General features: G+C 46.1%; 2 protein-coding genes across 5 annotated transcripts in view; one reads left to right on the top strand and one right to left on the bottom strand.

Annotated features, from left to right (window-relative positions):
* Nucleotides 1–20,296, top strand: part of EXD1 (exonuclease 3'-5' domain containing 1) — a 331,232-nt gene that overhangs the window by 235,993 nt on the left and 74,943 nt on the right. The gene's annotated exons all lie outside the window — the stretch shown is intronic.
* On the bottom strand, nt 7,073–11,316 carry CHAC1 (ChaC glutathione specific gamma-glutamylcyclotransferase 1). The gene is made up of 3 exons (XM_074232043.1): nt 10,803–11,316; nt 9,631–9,666; nt 7,073–9,065 (listed from the first exon to the last, which is right to left on the bottom strand). Exons 1-3 carry the CDS (start codon nt 11,031–11,033, stop codon nt 8,664–8,666), a joined length of 669 nt encoding a protein of 222 aa, XP_074088144.1. The 5' UTR covers nt 11,034–11,316; the 3' UTR covers nt 7,073–8,663.

The raw sequence follows: 20,296 nt of genomic DNA, 5'->3' as shown, positions 1-20,296 counted from the left end.
GGTGGCTAGGTGGTGCAGTGGATAGAGCATTGGCCCTGGAGTCAGGAGTACCTGAGTTCAAATCGGACCTCAGGCATTTAATAATTACCTAGCTGTGTGGCCTTGAGCAAGCCACTTAACCTCATTTGTCTTGCTAAAACTTAAAAAAAAGATGATTAGAATTTTTCAGTGAATAAAAGGAGGACAGAGGCAATGAGAAACCATGTGAGTAAAGGTATGGAGACAGAAAATCACAATGTCTCAGGGCAGAGAGTAATTGGATTGAAGTGTGGACATCAGTAGTATGAAATGAAACTAGTCCATTCCCTAACTGATAAGCGGTCAAAGGATATATACACATTTTCAGTGGAAGAAATCAAAGCTAATAATTATCATGAAAAATGCTCTAAATAACAGAAAAATGAGAATTAAAGCAACTCTGAGGTATCACTTCACATTCATCAGGTTGGCAAAGATGACAGAAAAGAAAAATGACAAATACTTGAGGGAATGTGCAAAATAGGTACAATAATGTATTGTTGTGAACTGGTCTGACAGTTCTGGAGAACAATTTGGAACTATACCCAAAGGACTGTAAAACTAAGTCTATATCCTAGGATCAAAGGAAAAGAAAAAGGACCCAATATGTACAAAAATATTTACAAAAGCTCTTTTGTGGTGGCAAAGAATTGGAAAATGAGGGGATATCCATCAATTTGCAAATGACTGAACAAATTATGGGATATAAATGTGATGGAATACTATTGAGCTATAAGAAATGATGAAGAGGCTGGTTTCAGAAAAACCTTCAAAGACATATGGACTGATGCAAAGTAGAGTGAGCAAAAGTAAGAAAACATTGTACACAATAACAGCAAAATTATGGAGTTAATTACCAGTGAAAGACTTAGTAACTCCAATCAATAGAGTGATCAATTACAACTCTCAAATTCCACTTAAAGATACAAAATTGATGGACTTGGGTTGCAAATTGAAGAATATTTTTTCTTTTATTTTTCTTACTATTTCCCCTTGAACATGGATAATGCAGAAAAAAGAGAGGAAGAAGAGAAGGAAAGGAAGAAAGAAATTGGAGTGTCATTTATTTCTTGTACTATTTTCACATTATGAATTATGAAATCGATTTGAGGGCATAGGATCTATGTTGTTTGTCCAGGGCTATTCTGAGAAATTCTATTCATCAAGCATTTAAATGCCAGCTCTGTGGCAAGCACTGGGCTATATACTGGGATTATAAAGACCAAAACAAAGACAAATTTCATTACAACACATACACATAAAAATACTACTACAAAAAAACACAATATAACCTTTAGATATTGATAGATGACAAATTTGAAATAGCAATCAAAACTGGAAAAGTCTTTGTAGGAGGGCGAAGGAGGAAAGGAATAAGTATTTATAGAGCATCCTATAATGTTACAGACTTTGCACTTAGCACTTTAAAAATATTATCACAAATATTAACATTTTAACTGAGCCTAAAGGAAAGATAAAGAGAGGTAAGAGGAAGTACATTCCAGACCCAGGGGAGGAGGGAGTGACCTGCACAAAAAATGAAAAAGTAGAAGAAAAATGTCATATGAGGAACCGTAATTAGGTCAATTTGTTTGGAACATACAGTGTATGATGGGACATTACGTGAAAACAACCTGGAAAGATAGCCTAGGGCCCATTGTAAACAGAGTTATTTTTATTTTATTGTGGTGGCAAAAGGAAGCTACTAAAGCTTCTTGAGTGAGGGAATAATGTAGTCAGACTTTTGCTTTAGGAATATCAATACTAACTCAGATACTAACTGTGTGACCCTGGGCAAGTCACTTAATCCCAATTGCCTCCGCTGCCCCAAATACATACATATTCACATATATTCACATGCATCCATCCATGCATTCACATCCATCACATCCATAAATTGGCATCTATATGAAGGATAGATTTGAGAAGAAAAAAATCATAGGTCAAGGAGAACAATTAGGAGGCAAAAGTGATAGAGAGGATTGGTACATCCAATCTGAGGGCTGAGAGATGACCTAAGAATTGTTTCAATAAGCATTTCTCTAATTGTTCATGATTTAGAACCTTTTTTCCTTGTGGTTATTGATGGTAGTGTAGACACAATTGTCCTACAGCCAGAGGAACTGAATTCCATTCATACCTTTAACACTTCCTACCAGTATAACTTTGAGCAAGTCACTTGACTTCCTTGGCATTTGACTTCCTCATACATAAAATAAGTAGGTTGGAGTAGATGACTTCTGAGGTCCTTCCAGCCAATGAACAGTTCAGAGTACATGAAAAGGGATGAGAACTTGAAGTAGAGAGGGTACAGTGAAAGTAAGGAGGAGATATGTGTAAGAAATATAGAAGAGAGAGAAAACACAGATGGCAGCTGATTGACCAAGATAAGGGGGGGAGAGAGGTTTTCTTTGGGTCCTTCCTCCTTGCCAGAGATGCCATGCTGACTTATCTTGGCAGTGCTCTACATCATAACATAGAATGGTTCCTGAGCTTGCACATGGTGGCCAGTGATGCATATTACTGTTAGCCAACAAGCCTAGGATCCTAGCTTTCCCATCTCTCCAAGTTTGTACTCCTCCTTTCACACCACATTAGAATTTTCACTTTAGGCTGATTTACCTCTATTATATGCATTTTTAGGATGTTTTAACCTCCTATTTGCCCAACTAGAGTGAAAGCTACCCCAACAACTTGTTCTGGTACTTCTCTCAGACTTCAAGTCACATATTAACATGTTCTTAGACTGGTCATCTGGGCTGTGGATGGGGGGTTGATCTAGATGACCTTTAGGTTCCTTTCCTGTTCCAAAGAATCTATGAATCTGTGAAACCATGTTTCATAGTGTTCAACACAATAATAGCCTAAATTACAAGATGAAAGAGATTCAGTTAAATTGGAGTAGATCCCAGATTTTCATTACTTGAGGGAAGTCACTCACAGCTGCAGATCAGGATGAGAGAGCAGGAGTACAAGAGTACCCCTAGAACAAGGTCTTTCAAAGGCACTAAGAACAGGAAAACATAGTAGGGTAGGAGTATGAGTAGTCCCTAGACTGGCTCTAAGAGAGAAGGTATAGAAAACTGTCAGCCAAGTGACAAGGTTTTTGAAGTTCTGGTTGATGCATTGTCTGTCACCTATTGGATTGTTTTTTGTTTGTTTGGGGGGGGGAGGTAGTCAGGATTGAATGACTTGCCCACGGTCACACAGTTTTTAATGTTTCTGAGATTGGATTTGAACTCAGGTCCTCCTGACTTGAGGCTGGTGTTCCATTCAGTGTGACACCTAGCTACCTTCATCTATTAAACCGTAATTTTTAAAATAATTATAATAGCAACTCACATTTGAAGGGCATTTAGCAATTACAAAATATTTCTTCTACACCAAAAATTTCAATTTTCACAGCAAAGTAATATAAGTAAAAATATGCTAACTCTGAGGTCTCCTCCAAATCTTGATTAGGCAGATAGAGAATCTTAAAACTCTAGATTTTTATATCTAGAAGAGCTCTTGGAGTTTATTAAAAGCAAACCAGGGTAGATGAGTGACCAGGGTCACCCAGTTTAATAAAAATAAGTGGCAGAAACAGAGCCCAGGTCAAACCCAGTGGACTAACCATAACACCAGGTGAAGTACTCTTTCCAAAGCTCTCTTTTGTTTTTGAATACTCTGGAAACAGGACAACTGCTTCTCTCAGATACTTTGATCCTTTCCATCCTTCTGGCTGACTGAATAGACCCTGGAAAGCACCATCCAGTCCTGGAAACCTGTATTTAACCACTGTTTCTACATAGACTTTCATGGACTCAGGAAGTGAGCATCCCAATGTGGGTATGACCACAAGAGGTGATACTGATTGGCCATCTGATGCCCTAAACCTAGAATATGAAAGCATGGATTATCCTGATAAAGATATGATTTACAAAAACATGCCAACCTGAAGTGGAAAAGTTTTTGGTGGAGTTTCCCATGGCAAAACTGGAATTAGGCTCAGCTAGGTAGCACAGTGGATAGAGCACCAGCCTTGGAGTCAGGAGTACCTGAGTTCAAATCTAGCCTCAGACACTTAATAATTGCCTAGCTGTATGACTTTGGGCAAGTCACTTAACCCCATTGCCTTACATAAATAAAATTTTTTAAAAAATGAATTAATAGAGTCTATCCAAGACCTTTGCTGCTTGGCAGATGAAAATGACAAGATTCACAAGGCTGGCACCATTACCAACACAGTGACCAGTTCCACTGTGTGCTTTCTCAGCATCCTGACTAGAGTGGGATTTGCTCTGGTCCCTGTAATAGCAGGAGGGAGCTTGGACCTCTCTGTGACAGGGATGGGATTGGGAGCAGCAGCCCATTATCATTGGTGTTTCTGCAAGCATTATTGATCACGTGAATGCCTAATGAGGGAGGACATGTTTAGACAATTGCTAGAACAGGTATCCCAAATTATCTATCTAATCAGGTATCCAGAATTATTGGTACAGTGATGAAGTTGAGCCAAACCTTCAAAAATTCTATGTCTATACCTACCACCTGGTTAAAGTCAAGCCAGGCTTGAGTTCTACTAGGTGATTGTCCACTAAAAGAGACCAATCAACAAAGCTTTTCAGGTTACAGCATTGGCCATGACCAAAGAAACCAGGATAATAAGAATCAGCAAGAGTTTTTGTTCCAATAGACATGACTACCATCATGTAAGATTCAAAATACTTAGCAGATGAGGCAAAGGTTACAACTGCAAAACTGAAAGTGAAAACTCATACTTTATAAAAGCAACTAGAAGAGCCTTTCCAGGATCTGAGATCTTACTGAAAATAGAGACTCAATAGATAACTTAAAAGCAGTGGGTCGGGGCGGCTAGGTGGCATAGGGGTGGCTAGGTGGCACAGTGGATAAAGCACCGGCCCTGGAGTCAGGAGTACCTGGGTTCAAATCTGGTCTCAGACACTTAATAATTACGTAGCTGTGTGGTCTTGGGCAAGCCACTTAACACCATTTGCCTTGCAAAAAAAAAAAGCAGTGGGTCGGGGCAGTCTATGGACAGTGGATGAGGGTATCTCAGGAGAAGAATAAAGGAAACCTTACTTTAGATTCAAGTTTTTGGAAATGGTGGGGACAAAGAGAAAACAGAAAGATCACTGGTCTTTGAGGTTAAATATAAATGAATTTGGCTTTGACTCTGGGATCATATTAGCAACATGACTCTGAACAAGTTACTTGGGGCTCCTAGGTTTGAAAGTTGAATGGTCTCTTATAAATTAATTATTGTAATAGCCTTATCTTATAGCCAGGGGATGGGGTGGAGGGGTTGGGGAGCTGGGAAGGGCAGTGCAGATGAGAAAAGAGAATGACTTACCCAAGATGACACAGTCACTTAACGCTAGCTGGTGAAGTGGACAGAACACTGACTCTGGAGTCAGGAGGACCTGAGTTCAAATGTGATCTCAAACACTTATGAGCTGTGGGATTATGGGTATGTGACTTAACCCTGTTTGCATCTCTTTATGTATGTATGAATATTATATGTGTATATTTATATATGTATATATATATATATGTATGTATAAAATGAAGCAGAATAATGAGCCCAAGTACAGTGAGTGGATAGCATGCCAGACCTAGAGTCAAGTCTCTTGCCCAAGGTCACACAACTCACAACTAGTATCTGAAGTCAAATTTGAACTGAGGAACTTAAGTCTTCCTGACTCTAGCCTGTCTCTCTATCTATTTTGCCACCTAAACAACCCCATTTTACAGATTAAAATCTCCATTTTGCCAGTGAGGAAACTGAGGCTGAGAACAGTTAAGTGAAGGGTTGGATAGGGGAGTGGAGGGGGGATGCTGTGTTATGTTACCAGCCTCACTTTCTCCTCTTGAGTCATCTGAGTCCAGTGGCCAGATAAGAATGAGGATGATAGGAGATGGCTCTGGATTTGAGGCAATCAGGATTAAGTGACTTGTCCAGGGTCATACAACTAGTACGTGTCAAGTGTCAGAGGCCTGATTTGAACTTAGGGTTTTCCTGACTCCAGGACTAGATAATCACTCTGGCTCTCATTGATTGTCCAATAATAGGTTCCAGGTCTGGGTCCACTTGGTCTGAGAGTGAATGTAAATAACTATTGTTTCTATTTGGGTCAGAAGTCTTGAGGGTCTTCTCCCAAACTGATAATTTTACTCAAAGAGGCCAATTTCTGCCTCATTTCTTTCTTACCTAGACTTAATCATTCAAACTAAGACCTGATAAAGACTTTAGCTTAGAAAAGCCAAGGTCTGCCCTTGCATCCAGGACCATCTCCAGTCATCCTGAACCATATCTGGTCACTGGACCCAAATAGCTCCAAAGGAGAAAGTGAGCCTGGTGACTTTGCACAGCAACCCCTCATTTAAATCCAATTCCATGAAATATCATGGTCTTCTTTGAAAACGAGGGACAAACAACAATAACTTTTACCCAAGCACTATGCAAAGCCCAAGGAATAGAAAGAAAGGGAAAAGAACTATGTACAAATCAGCTTTGTCCAGGACAAATTGTAGATAATCAACAGAGAAAGGTATTAGAATGAAAAGGGATCTGGAAGGATTTCTGTCAAAGATGAGATTTTTGCTGGGACTTGAATAGGATAGGTAAACAATAAAGATATTTATTTTAGAGGACACTGGAAGTTGTGTGTCTTGTTCATGGGTCAGAAAGCAGTCCAGTGTCACTGGATCTCACAACATATACAGCAGGATATAAGGTGTAAAAATACTGGAAAGATGGAGAGAAGCAGGACCGTTTTTGAAAGTTAGAACACCAAACTCAGTATTCTCTGTTTGAACCTGAAGGCAATAGGGAGTCACTGGAATTAACTAAGTGAAGGTGGGAGGGTTGGTTGGATCTGAACTTAAAGAAGGCCACTTTCATAGCTTTCTCTTTTCCTTTGGAAAGATTTAAGAGTCCTGATCACAGGGAAGAGCCTCAATGGGTACTCAAAGGGAATGTTCAAAAGAGAAAATGAGTATCTTTGGAGAAAATTGAGGATTGTTAATCTAAATTTATTGTGACCTTTCCTTGGTTCAAGATTTCTATAAATGTTACCTCACAGTGTCTTGTGGCAGGGATGTCCAAGGGTATAGAGGAAGGAAGGGTGGAGGGGAAGAGATGATTGTCACTTTGAACATTTCTCAAAGCTAGAAATGCTTGGTTTTATGGATATTAATTTTTAAAATTGCTTCTGGCAGACTTGTGCCTAAAATGTATAGTATAACATTAGTATTTTTTGACATCTTGACATTCTATAGAAAAGTGAGTTATTGTAGTCTAGGAAAATGGATTCAAATAATTACCAAGGTTCTGTCTGTGAAAGAAGAAATTAATTACTAATTGTTTACTATGTGTTAGGCACTGTGGCCAGAGTCCACCTCTGACAACAGGTTGGAAGGAGAACACTTCAGTCACCAGACCTAGAAAAACTAAAGGACCAGCTACCTTTCCACCTGCAACTCCCTTAGTGACTGGGGGCCTCCCCTGGATTGATTCCTTGGTCCTGATGGAAAACAATGGCTAAGAAGTTTAAAAGCTAAAATAATGGAATCTGGTCACCTGCCCCTTCTCTAGGGGTGGGACTGATCCAGGGCTTTCCCCTCCTGATTCACCTTCCCCAAAGTCACAGCCTCTCCCAGGCCCACATTTGAGAAAAGAACCAAACTTTGACACAGTATGAATAATGGGGTAGTTTATATGGAGTGGGTAGACATGGAGAGACACCAGTCAGCAACACCGAGCTTCCCAGAGATAGACATACCAACAAACAGACAGACAAAAAGGGCCCCTCGCCCTTCTAAGAAACAACCCAATGGACAGGTACAGACAGACACACATAGGCTGAGCTGACAAATGGATGTCAGTGACTGTTTCACAGCAGGCTTGGCTCTGAGAATTCTGGGGAGCATGTCCTCTTGCCTGGCAGCCAGAGCCCCCAGGCACAATGAGACAAGGGCAGCCAAGAACCTCTCTCTTCTTGGCTCACCTCCTATCTGCCCCACCAACATTTAGTGTCCAACTGGAGAAAAGCTTTGGCAGACAGGGTCTCAGTATCTGTTTGGACAAGGTTGATTGGGTAGAATGAGAAGGGACTTCAAAATCCTGGGTTCCCCTCCCCCCCCAAGAAGGGGGCCCAAGCTGGGTAGCCTGGAGATAGCAGCAGGAAGGAGGGGGGGAGAGGAGGGAGGTTTGGCCAAAAGGGCTTCTGGGCAGTTCCAAGGCCCTCTGCTCCAGAGGATGAGTCTGGCCCTGCTCAGCAGGACTTCTTAGGTCAGGGTTTGTTGCCCATATCCACCACACCAGCATGGTGCAATAAATATATTTTCAAGTCATGTACCAGCGAATGGGATGAAGATTGGGTGGGGGAGGGTTATTGTCTTGGAGGAGGTGCATTAAGAGGAAATAAGAAAGGGAGTTCCAAACAGCAGCAAGGGGACCTAAAAAGGGAAAGAAATCACCAAAAGCACCTCCACCGAAATCCTAATCAGGGAACAACCTCCCCAGTCTGTCCACCAAAGAGGGAAGGTGGAAGGAGGGAAAAGAACAGGAGTTATTCCCCATATTGAGGGTCAGTCTGTACCCCATTATGGTCAGTAAAAGAGTTTTGAGTCCCCCAAGCTCAGGCCATGGCCAAGGTCTGACCAGAGGGGCAGTAGCAGGGCAGAAGGGCACCAACAGCATCCACAATAGCTGCCAAGTGTTCATCCTGGGCCTGAGGTCCACACAACCGAATGAAATCTGCAAGGCGGAGCAGGTACTCCAGATTGTGGCCAGAACGACCACTGCAGGCCAGGATCTGGGTGGCGATGTCCTCTTCTGGAGCTGGCCCCAGGTAGCCAGGGTTTTGTGGGGTAGCCACATAGGCTAGGGCTCGTAGTGGCTGGTCTGGAGCATCTTGAGGGTAGAAGGTCACTACTTTGGTGTCATAACCCCCTAATACAGCTTCCCGGACATCCAGATACTTAAGTGCTTCACTGATCTGCTCCCCACGAACCTCATATGCCACACCCCATGTGCAACCCTGTGGAGGAATAAGAAAAGAGAGTGTGTTAAGGTCAGGGATGACAGCTCCCCAACAATTACCTTGCTGATCATATCTCTTCTCCTACTCCATAAGGCCCATCAGTTTTGTCTTTTTTTTTATCAGTACTACAGTTTTCATGCAGACAAGAACTAATCTACCTAAGCATCAAACAATCGCATAGAACATCAATTAATAACCCAGGATAGAAATTACATCCATGCCAGGGTTCTTAATCTGAAGTCCATGAACTTGTTTGTTAAAATATAGATAAGTGAAAGGTTAACTATTTTAATATAACTGGTATCTTTCATAATCCTGCATATTTTATTTTATGTGTATTTTATTTTATGCATTTAAAAACCTTATTCTGAGAAAAGAACCCTAGGTTTCACCCAACTACCAAAGGGTCCTGGATAGTAGAAAAGTACCCTAGAGTCTAGGTCAAGAATCCAATACCACCACCCCAAAATTAGGAAGATCTAATCTATCCTGCAGCCCCTACTCCAGAGCAAAAGGTTGTCAGCTCTACCTGCCTTCAACATCCTTTGCCACAAATACTCACCTCATGGTCCTCAAGAAGAGTCACCACTCGACCAGGCTGGAAAAAAAGAAAAAAGAGTGAGTAAGTATGTGTGTGTGTGTGTGTGTGTGTGTGTGTGTGTGTGTGAGAGAGAGAGAGAGAGAGAGAGAGAGAGAGAGAGAGAGAGAGAGAGAGAGAGAGAGATGGAGAGACAAGGGGGGGAAGAGAGAGAGAGAGAGATAGAGGAGACAGAGAGACAGAGACAGAGAGAGCTAGAGAGAGAGACAGAGAGACACAGAGACACAGAGAGAGAGAGATAGAGACAGAGAGAGAGAGAGAGAGAGACAGAGAGAGATAGAGACAGAGAGAGAGAGACAGAGAGAGAGAGGTAGAGACAGAGAGAGACAGAGAGAGATAAAGAGAGACAGAGAGAGATAGAGAGAGACAGAGAGAGACAGAGAGAGATAGAGAGAGACAGAGAGAGACAGAGAGATAGAGAGAGACAGAGAGAGACAGAGAGAGAGATAGAGACAGAGACAGAGAGACAAAGACAGAGAGAGATAGAGACAAAGAGGCAGAGACAGAGACAGAGAGAGAGAGATAGAGACAGAGAGAAATAGAGAGACAGAAAGATAGAGACAGAGAGAGAGATAGAGAGAGAGAGAGAGATAGAGACAGAGGGAGATAGAGACAGAGAGAGATAGAGAGAGACAGAGAGAGATAGAGACAGAGAGAGATAGAGACAGAGAGAGAGAGACAGAGAGAGAGATAGAGAGACAGAGAGAGATAGAGACAGAGAGAGATAGAGACAGAGATAGAGAGACAGAGAGAGATAGATACAGAGACAGAGACAGAGAGACAGAGAGAGAGAGAGAGAATAGGTAGAAGGAGGAGAGATTTGGTTGAGTTAGAAATCAGCATCGATCTAGAGAGGATCATTTACCTACAGCTTCTCTGCACAGGCCCAAGGGAACCCCTACCCTCACTGCCACACGGGTAGACCCCTGCCCCCCCCCCCCCCCGAAACCCGGCGGGGCAATGGGACTGCCTCCTATGTGTTCATCTGCGGAGAGCCAATCAGCCCAGCCCTGGACGGCGGCTGCCCAGGGGGTGCCCCTCGGGGCACGGGGTCCCCCTCGGGGCACCGGCTCCCGAAGGCCTCGCCGGGCTCCTGCGCCCCCCGGCCCGCCCAGCCGGCACTGCCCCCCGCTCACCATCTTGTCGCTGCCCCGATGGAAGGTGTCCCCTTGCCAGAAACGCCGGCTGTAGCCGCGGACGAAGCCCACCCGGCTGCTGCTGTAGGCGAAGTCTGGCCTCCACACCAGGGAGCCGTAGCCGAAAATCCAGAGCGCCGGGGGGTCGCCGTCCTGCCGGGGGGGCTGCGGGGACAAGGACGGGGTGGGCGCGGCGGGCGGGGTCCTCTGGGTCGGCGGCTCCTCCTTCATGGTGGCCGGGGCTCGCTGGGTCCGGACTGCGCTTGGCCTGGGCTCTAGGGGCGCGGGCTCTCGGGGCGCGGACCGGGGCTGGGGACGGGACCCGGGGTCGGGGCTGCGGCGGCGGGGCGGCGGGCGGCTCGGGGAGACATCTGCTACAGCTGAGCTGTCCCTCCGCAGCCTCGGCCCTTTAAACCCTACGCCCCGCCGGCCCCGCCCACGTAACCCAGGAGGCCGCCCCTCCGGGGCGGGGAAAGCCAGGCCGGACCAATCATCCTCGGCTCTCCCCGCAACTCGTTACCGCGCCGAATGGTTATTGGCCGGCGCGGTCGTCAGTCACCGCCAGCAGGGGCTCGCCGATTGGCCGGCCTCAGGTCCGTCAGAGCTCGGCAGGAATGATGCAAGGGCGCGGGTGGTTTCCCAGAGCCCCGGCATGCAGCAAAGGGCCCGGAGGATTGCATCAGGCGGCGGGCTTCGGCCGCACGGCGGGCAGCCCCTGCGGGGCCAGGCCCGGGCCGGGCCACCAGCGGCGAGGAGGCGGCCGCCCGCGCCCCGGCCTGCCCCCACAGCCCCCGGGGGGCCACTCGGCGGCCCGCTTCTGTCGGGGCCCTTGCGGGTCTCCTTCGCCTTCGGGGCGGCCTCAAGGAGCCCCCCGGGGAGGGGGGGGCGCAGCCCCGAGGGCGGACCCTCCTCCCGCAGGGCCGGTGACCACCCGCACGGAGCGGCCCGGGGTCCCACATCCCGGTCCGGCCCCGGCCCTGCCGTGACTGCGGGTTCCCCCTCCGCATTCCGCGCGGGTGTCTCACGCTGTTGTCTTTCGTGAGCACATGGGGAAACTGAGTCACGGGGCGCGGAAAGGGCCCTTCGCAGAGGTTGCGGGCTGAGTCAAGGCCAGGGAACCCCGAGTTCCTCCTTGGACCTTCCGGGATGAGGTGTCTGCGCCCGAGCTTCAAGCGTAGCCCGGGGAGGCAGGCAGTGGTGCCCCCCACGGGAAGCCAACTCCCCAAGTGTGGGAGCCCCCCGGGAAGAAGCTGACTGACACCCGGGGAGGGGGCGGCGGGCGCGGGCCAGCGGCCGAGGGGGCTCAGTGCAGTCAGATCCCCCCTCTGACGGTCCGAAGCGGGGCCTGAAGGGAAGAGTCGGGGAGAAATGCGACCCCGGAGCCGAGACCCCGGCCGACGTCCCTTGACTGCTCCCGACGTAGGGGTGCTTCGCCAGAATTTCTGGCCGCGCAATGATGGAAGCTGCTCCTGCCTTAACAGGAGAATCAGTTCAGTTAAGCCGGGCCCAGAGAGAGAGGTTTCTGGAGCAAGTCAGCCCTGGTCCAGGAGTTAGGACATGAGCCGGGACTAGCATCCCAAAGGAATCCGCAACTCCGGACAGTAGGGAGGTGAACCGACTCCCTGTGGTCCTGTTCCAGTGGATTTCCAAAGGAGACTGATCTCTCTAACACACAGGCTACTATGGACAAACCTGGGGAGGAGGGAAGTTGGCTGGGCAAGGTGACCTAGAAAACGGAGCTAAGACTTAGACAAGACAAGGTAGAGAGTTCCCCAAACAGATTTCAAGGATCCCTGCTTTTCAGCTGTGGGTTGCTGCCTCAATGCGCTTTAGTACATGATGCTGGAGAGTTGCTACTGGTTGAAAGGTCATCATCACCCGACATCCTGTCTAGGGAGTGATGAGCCTCCGAAGCTGACTAGGCTGGTTCTAGTAGAATCGATATACATCTCTCATCAGACCTGGAACAGAGAGACTGGTGTTTCGCAAAGGAAAACAGGGTTGTGAAGGGGAGGGGACATTGGGTTTGGAGGTACTTCAAGACTACTGTCCCTTGCAAATTCTGAACAGAAGTGTCAGGTGAAGTGGGTTCCTGATCTGAAGAGTTTATGTCTCATTTAGTATTCACAATGCATTTAGAGTAAAATACCGACTCTCTCAAAATGATTGTCCTGTCCCTCCCCCTTTGTTATTTTTCAATCTAAGCTCTCTTCTTAGTAAGGGGAAGAGACACCACTATTTTGTACCTTACCCTATGGAGAGAATACTTGGCTGAAATGAAAAAAATAAAAATAAATAAATAAAGGCTAGAGCTAAAATTTGGTAGGATTTAGTGAAGGAATCTTTGGTTCAGCTTAACTCCCCTACCCTTGACTTGACCCAACATGTCCAATTTTCTCAAAAGTCTGGTCAGGATCATTTTTACACCTTTCCTACCCCCATTCTTCCTAGAACATTATAGGAGCTCTCTAGATTTGGTCTTGGAATGAACCTCTGAGATCCCAGTGAGATAAAGATAAACTGAAAACCAGTACACTAAGTAATGCCCAGAGCCTGACCTTCCCACCACCTCTTCCCTTTTTTTGGTATTAGCCACATATCTTCTTGGAGTCATCCTTCCCCACCAAAAAAAAAAATCCCACAAACAAAAAATTGAAAACCCATCATTGGACACAATGTTTAGATGCTGAGCTCCTGGAGGGAAAAGAATAAAGGACAGCTCCCAAAACAACCCACACTAATGGCAGAGGACCTTATATTAGCTGTGCCCAACCCCCAAATCCTTTCTTAGGAAGATTCATTTGTCAACTGAGTGGATGATTGACTGAAGTTGGGAGAGACTTGTGGCAGAGACCATCCAGAAGGCGATTGTAACAGACCAGACTTAAGAATATGAAAGCCTGTTCTAGAGTGATAGCAATGTCAGAGGAGAAGGGGGTATTTGTGAGATGTTGCAAGGGTAGAATCAAAAGAACTTTCCTTTATAGTCAGTATATAATTTGGTGCTTAAGTGAACTATCAAGGGTCATAAAGCCAGTCAAGAATTGAACACAGGCCAGCTCTCATCCATCATACCAACTTGTCACTCAAACAATGCCTTGAGATTTACAAAGTATTTTAAATACATATTTATTTACACATGTATATGTGTGCACATTATATATAATATATATTGCATATATATTCATATCTAAATGCCACTTGGTCCCCCACCATAACCCTATGTGAAAAAGAGGGATAAGAATAGAATTTTTTATTTTTTAATTATTTATTTTTCCAACTCCGATCATTTTTTGTAAGATTTTTAGTTCCATATTTTTCTTCCTTTCTCTCTTCCTAGACAGAGAGCAATTCAGTTTATAACTGTATAATTATGTTAAACATACTTCCAGAAGAATCAGAACAGAAAGAAAAAACCATGCGGAAAAAAAATTGAAAAAATTGAAAATAGCATGCTTTGGTCTGTATTCAGACTCAGTAGTTCCTTCTCTGGATGTGGATGGTATTTTTATTAGTATTGGGAACATTTTGAGGAACTCTCTCACTTGCAGTGAAGGTCTATATCCTCTCTGAAATTTATAGTCTTAGAGATTTACTTAAAGTACCGAGAAGTTAAATGACTTGCCCAGGGTCACATGAAATTTGAACCCAAGTCTTTTTGGTTTGGGGTCAGGGTTCTTGAAACCTCTTTCATAAGGTAGATGCAATAAGTATTAACCCATTTTACAGCTGAAAAAAACATATTTAGAGTTAAGGGTCACCTAAGTGGAAACTGTCAGATATGTTCAGACCCAGTTCATTCCTGTCTTCAAGTTCAGATGTCTTTCCACTTAGGAGAGAAACAATTGTGTAGATAATGTAAAATGATGGAGAATTGAGAAATCTTTTCTCTCTGGCATCTTGTGTTGTTTTTGTACTTTGAATATGGGTAGTATTTGATGTCCTGGGAATTCACAAGAATTCAAAGAAATAAAGCAGCTGTTCTATGAAGCTGCTGACCTATGAGAAGTTGGCAATCTTTCCTGTTACCCAATCTGCCCCCTGTTTCACTCCTGTCCACATTCTGTTCTATCGAGAGGATTAACATGTCCTCACACTAATGTAGAATTGGCCTAAGTTTACTTGCTTTCTGTCTCACATCTTCCTTGTCTGGCAAGAAAATGATTAATGTAAATGTTTTGGTTTAAAAGGAGGAAATCCCAGTTGTTCTTATATCCCCACTCCTGATGGGCTTCAGACTAAAATTCCATGCTGATCTTTGTAAACACAGTTGTTACTAATGTGTTATTTAAACAATTTTCAAAGAAGTCATCAACAGAAGAGTTCCTTAAATCAAGAAGGTGATGTTGGCCCTGAAAAGTTATTAACAAAAGAGTTACTTAAAGCCACAGAAAAATATTGTCAAATGGGGTTTTCACCAAAGAAGTTAATCAGAAGGGGGAATGATATCCAAGGGAGTTGAAAGAAGATTTGCAGAGATAATCTACAGTGGGATAAACCTCTTAGAGATAATTAAATTGACTGTATAACTGGCCTATACAAAAGTATATGACAGAAGAGATGTAATGCATAAAGCCAGAGAGTTTGGAAGACATCAATTATCTTTCCAGTCTTTACATGATCCTGTGGGTCTCTGACCCTAAGTGCTTTTATCCACCATACACAGTAGAGTGGCAGATGTAAGGGTGAGAGGAAGATGGAGAGGATATCTGGTGATTCTGTGATCAGGAAGAAATTCAACACATTAATTGTCTGCTGTGTGCAAGGCCCTGTGGATAACAAATAGTATTCCTGCTTTTAGGTGACAAGCAAATAAGACAGCTGGAATTGAACACTGGATTTGGAATTAGAGGATCTGGGTAATAAGTTTGCCTCTGTTGCTTTCAATTTGTGACTTTATACAAATAATTTTACTTCTGGGCCTCAGATCTGTAAAATAAGGGGATTGGACTAGGTGACCTCTGAGGTTCCTTCTTGTCCTAGAGTTATGTTCCTATGATTGATTCTTTTTGGAGGAGGGGAAACCTATAGATTGCAAACAGAAGTATTATAAAGCTTGGGGTTTTTATAAAGCAAAGTGCTAGGCACTCTAGGAAAGGAAGCATTTTTTTTTCTTATATCTGAAAGACCAAAGGCTTGGATCTCAAGTCCCATATACAGTGGGTCAGGTATTTTAGAAACCAAAACAAGTATTGGAAAAGAGGAGGGAGTAAACTTTTCCTCCTTTATTTGACACGCTTATAGTCAGATTTCAAGGCTGCTGGGTGGCTCAGCGGATGGAACACTGGACTTGAAATCAGGAAGACCTGAGTCTTCAGAAAAACCTGAAGCTTCAGAAATTCATTGGTCATATGACCTAAGGCCAGTCACTTAAGCTCTGTTTTCCTTAATCCATTGTAAAAGAAAATGGCAAACCACTTTGCTATGAAAACTGCATACAGGGTCATGAAGAGTCAGACACAAGTGAATAACAACAACAAATGGCTCTTAGAGTCAATTACTGCAGGTGGCTGTGTTGGCAGAATGTGCTGGCAATACTGCTCCCTTTACATGGGAGAGAGAACCTTGGCTTTCTAGCCCTTGTCATTCTGTGGTGATGAACATTGCAGAAGAGAAAGAGTCAAAATACAGATCGAGATTCCTGGGAGCCAGTAGTAATAGAAAAGGAAAACAAGGAGAGGGGCAGCTGTTGAGGATAGACTTTCCTTATCCAATTCTGCTCCTATTCTGCTTCGCAAATGGCTGGTCCCTTCATCAATCTGATAGCATACCTGCATTTTTTAAATTGATGTCTTATTTTTGCAAATATTTGTTATGAATGTTTTTCAACATTCATCCAGATACCTATGTATATTTTTAAGTACATAATTTCCTCCCTCTCCACCCCCCTCTCCACAGCAGCAGATAATTAGGTTAATACTGTATATACACATTTGTGTTAAGTATGTTTACAGTTTAATTATTTTCGGTATGAGGAATTAGGATTAGGGGAAAGAAATACATAAGAGATATGTTTTTAAAAAGTGAATGTAGTGTTCATCACATTTCGTGGTGGTTTTTTTGTTTTTGTCCTTTTCCTCTGGATGTGGATGGTATTGTCCATATCAGGTCTCCCAGGGTTATCCCAACTCTCTGTACTGAGGGGAGCTGCTTCCATCAAGGTGGATCATCTCACAATGTTGTTCTTAATGTGTACATTGTTCTCTTGGTTCTGCTCCCTTTACTCAGCATCAGATCCTGTAAATCATTCCATGCTTCTCTAGAGTCTGACCACTTATGGTTTCTTATAGAACAATAGTATTCCATAATATTCATGTACCATAACTTGTTTAACCATTCCCCAATTGATGGACATTCCCATAATTTCCAATTCTTGTCACTACAAAAAGAGCTGCTATGCATATTTTGAAAATGTGGGACTTTCCCATTTTTTATGATTTCTTCTGGTTATAGGCCTAGGATTGGAATTCCTAGGTCAAAAGTTCTAAACAGTTTTATTGCTCTTTGAGCATAGCTGTCCAGAATGGTTGAATCACTTCACTACTCCACCAACAATTGCATTGATGTTCCAGTCCTCCCACAACCTCTCCAACATTGATCATTTTCCTTTTTTGTCATCTTAGCCAATCTGATAGGTTTGGGGTGGTACCTCAGAGTTGTTCTAATTTACATTTCTCTAATAATAATAATTTGGAGCATTTTTCATATGATCATATATAGCTTTAATTTCTTCATTTGAACACTGTCTACTCATATCCTTTGGCCATTTATCAATTGGGGAATGTCTTGCGACCTTATAAATTTGATGCAGTTCTCTATATATTTTAGCAATGAGACCTTTATGAGAACTCCTAGTTATGAAGATTGTTTCACAGCTTTCTGCCTTCCTTCCAGTTTTGGTAGCATTGATTTCATTAGTGCAAACCCTTTTTAACTTAATATAATCAAAATCATTCATTTTGCAGGTTATAATATACTCTTATTTCTTGTTTGGTCATAGATTTGTCCCCTTTCCATAGATCAGATAGAGTATTTCTTGGTCTATTAATTTATCTATGGTGTCACCCTTTATGTCTAAATCCTGTACCCATTTTGATCTTATTTGGTATGGAGTGTGAGTTGTGGGTCTATGCCTAGTTTTTGCCATACTATTTTTCAGTTTTCCCAACAATTGTCAAATAGTGAGTTCTTATCCCAGAAGCTGTCTTTGGGTTTGTCAAACGGTGGATTATTGTAGATCATTTACTACTGTTTCTTTTGAACCTATTTTTCCATTACTCTATTTGTTTGTTTTTTGGTTTGGGTTTGGGTTTTTGCAAGGCAATGGGGTTAAGTGACTTGCCCAAGGTCACACAGCTAGGTGTCTGATTTCCTATTTGATCAGGTCCTCCTGACTGCAGCCGATCCTAGCGATGCGCACTTTATTTCTTAAGCAGTACTAGACAGTTTTGATAACGGCCCCTTTATAGTACAGTTTTCGATCTGCACACTTAACATTTCAGTGCTTGCCAGGTGCAAGGTACTGATCTTGTCTCTAGGGTGAGCTCGGGGAATTTATCCAAATAGTATTAAAAAAAAGCGCTGCCCACAAAGGCAGGGTAGAGCCCAAATGCTGTCACACGTGTGCGGGAGTACCGAGCTTCCTCGAGGTGCACGGGCTGCAGACCTGTGCACAGGTGGGTTTCAAGGTGTGTGGGTCCCGGGTCTGGGCACGAACCTGCCTGGAGCCGCTGATGCAGCTGACAGGCACAGAAGGCAGGGCCCTCATCGGGGCTCCCCTTCTGGAAGGCTCCGGTGTCTCAGGGTGGAAGGGCCGGCACGGGCCCGTCCAGCTTCCTCGGGCTGCGCTGAGCTTGTCTGGCCCTGCTCCAATCCAACCGCACCGAGGCTCAGAAAAGCGGCTCCAGCCTGCAGCGGAGGCCGCCTCCCGACCCTGCCGTGGAGCCCGGCCGCCCCGGGGACAAGCCCGCGGACACGTCCCCACCCCCGGAGCGCGGGGCTGGTGTCCCGGGACCGGGGCAGCGGGGCCCGCAGGGTCCGGGCCGTCCGCGACGCCGGGCCCCAGAGTCCGGGGCAGCGGCGCCCTCTAGCGCCAGCGCCGCCCCCTCCGCCCCCGCGCGGGTCCCGGGGGCCGGGCCGGAGCGGCGGGGGCGGAGCGGAGGCGGCGCGGGAGACGCGGCCGAGGTGGCTTCCAGAGAAACTCGCGTCCTTCGGCCGCTTCCCGCCCCGGGAAATGAGCGGGGTCGGGAGGCAGCAAACAGGAAGCCGGACTGTAACAATGAGCGCGGGGGGGCGAGCGGGGAGGAGGAGGAAGGGACGGAGGCGGGGGCCGCCAGGAGGGGCGGGGCCTCCCGAGGGGCGGGGCCGGGGCGCCGGGGCCGCCAGGAGGGGCGGGGCCTCCAGGAGGGGCGGGGCCGCCCGGGCCGCCCGCTGCCCGAAGCTCGGCCCGGCAGGTGGAGGGCGGACCCCGCACTGCGCAGCGCGCCCCGGCCCTTGCGGCCCCGCGGGCGCGGGGCTCCTCCGGGCGCGGGCGCGGGGCTCCTCCCGGCGCGGGGCTCCTCCGGGCGCGGGGCTCCTCCGGGCGCGGGGCTCCTCCCGGCGCGGGGCTCCTCCGGGCGCGGGGCTCCTCCGGGCGCGGGGCTCCTCCGGGCGCGGGGCTCCTCCGGGCGCGGGGCTCCGGGGCAGCCTGCGGGCTCTGGGCCGCAGCGCGCCGGGGCTCAGTCCTGGGGGCGGGGAGGGGGCGGAGGCCGCCCCGGGACAGAAACGCAGTCATCAGGCCGAGGGAAGCACAGCCGTGCCCACCGTGGGGGCGGGGGAGGGGCGGGGAGACCCCCAGAGCCGGGCTGCCCGGCGGGGAGCGCCGCAGGGTCACACAGGAGCCGGGAACCCGGACTTCTGCAATCCCCCCTCTGACCTACAGTATCTTTTTTTAAGGTTTTTTTTTTTGCAAGGCAATGGGGTTCAGTGGCTTGCCCACACAGCTAGGTGATTAAGTGTCTGAGGTCGGATTTGAACTCAGGTCCTCCCGACTCCAGGGCCCGTGCCGGTGCTCTGTCCACTGCACCGCCTTAGCCGCCCCTAACCTGGACTATCTTTATGACCCAAGCAACACCCGTCGGTACAGAGAGGAATCACAAGTCTGAGAAATTTTTGTGAATTGAAAGCTTGATTTCAAGACTCAGGTGGGAAGAAGGGTCACCAGCTAAGGGGGTGTGCACCCCGTTTTCCAGTTTTCTTTGGCCCTACCCCCAGGGCCCCCCAGGGCCCATGCGCAACTCCATCCTTCAAGGCTTCAGCAGGAGGGACCCCAGAGAACTGTAGCCCTTGTAGAGATCCCTGGATCTTGGAGATTCCCGACTGAAATCAAGGTTGGATATCTCCCGCCAGTCCAGGAAAAAGGCTCCAAGTTCTGTTCCAAAGCACCAACCTATTCTGGGAAACATCGGTTTGATTTGCAAGGGATTCTAAAAAGCGGCTCACGGGCTGTCTAGCCC

The sequence above is a fragment of the Macrotis lagotis genome, chromosome 4 (genome assembly GCF_037893015.1).
Source record: "Macrotis lagotis isolate mMagLag1 chromosome 4, bilby.v1.9.chrom.fasta, whole genome shotgun sequence".
NCBI lineage: Eukaryota > Metazoa > Chordata > Mammalia > Peramelemorphia > Peramelidae > Macrotis > Macrotis lagotis.
This window is presented reverse-complemented; position numbering and strand designations above follow the sequence as displayed.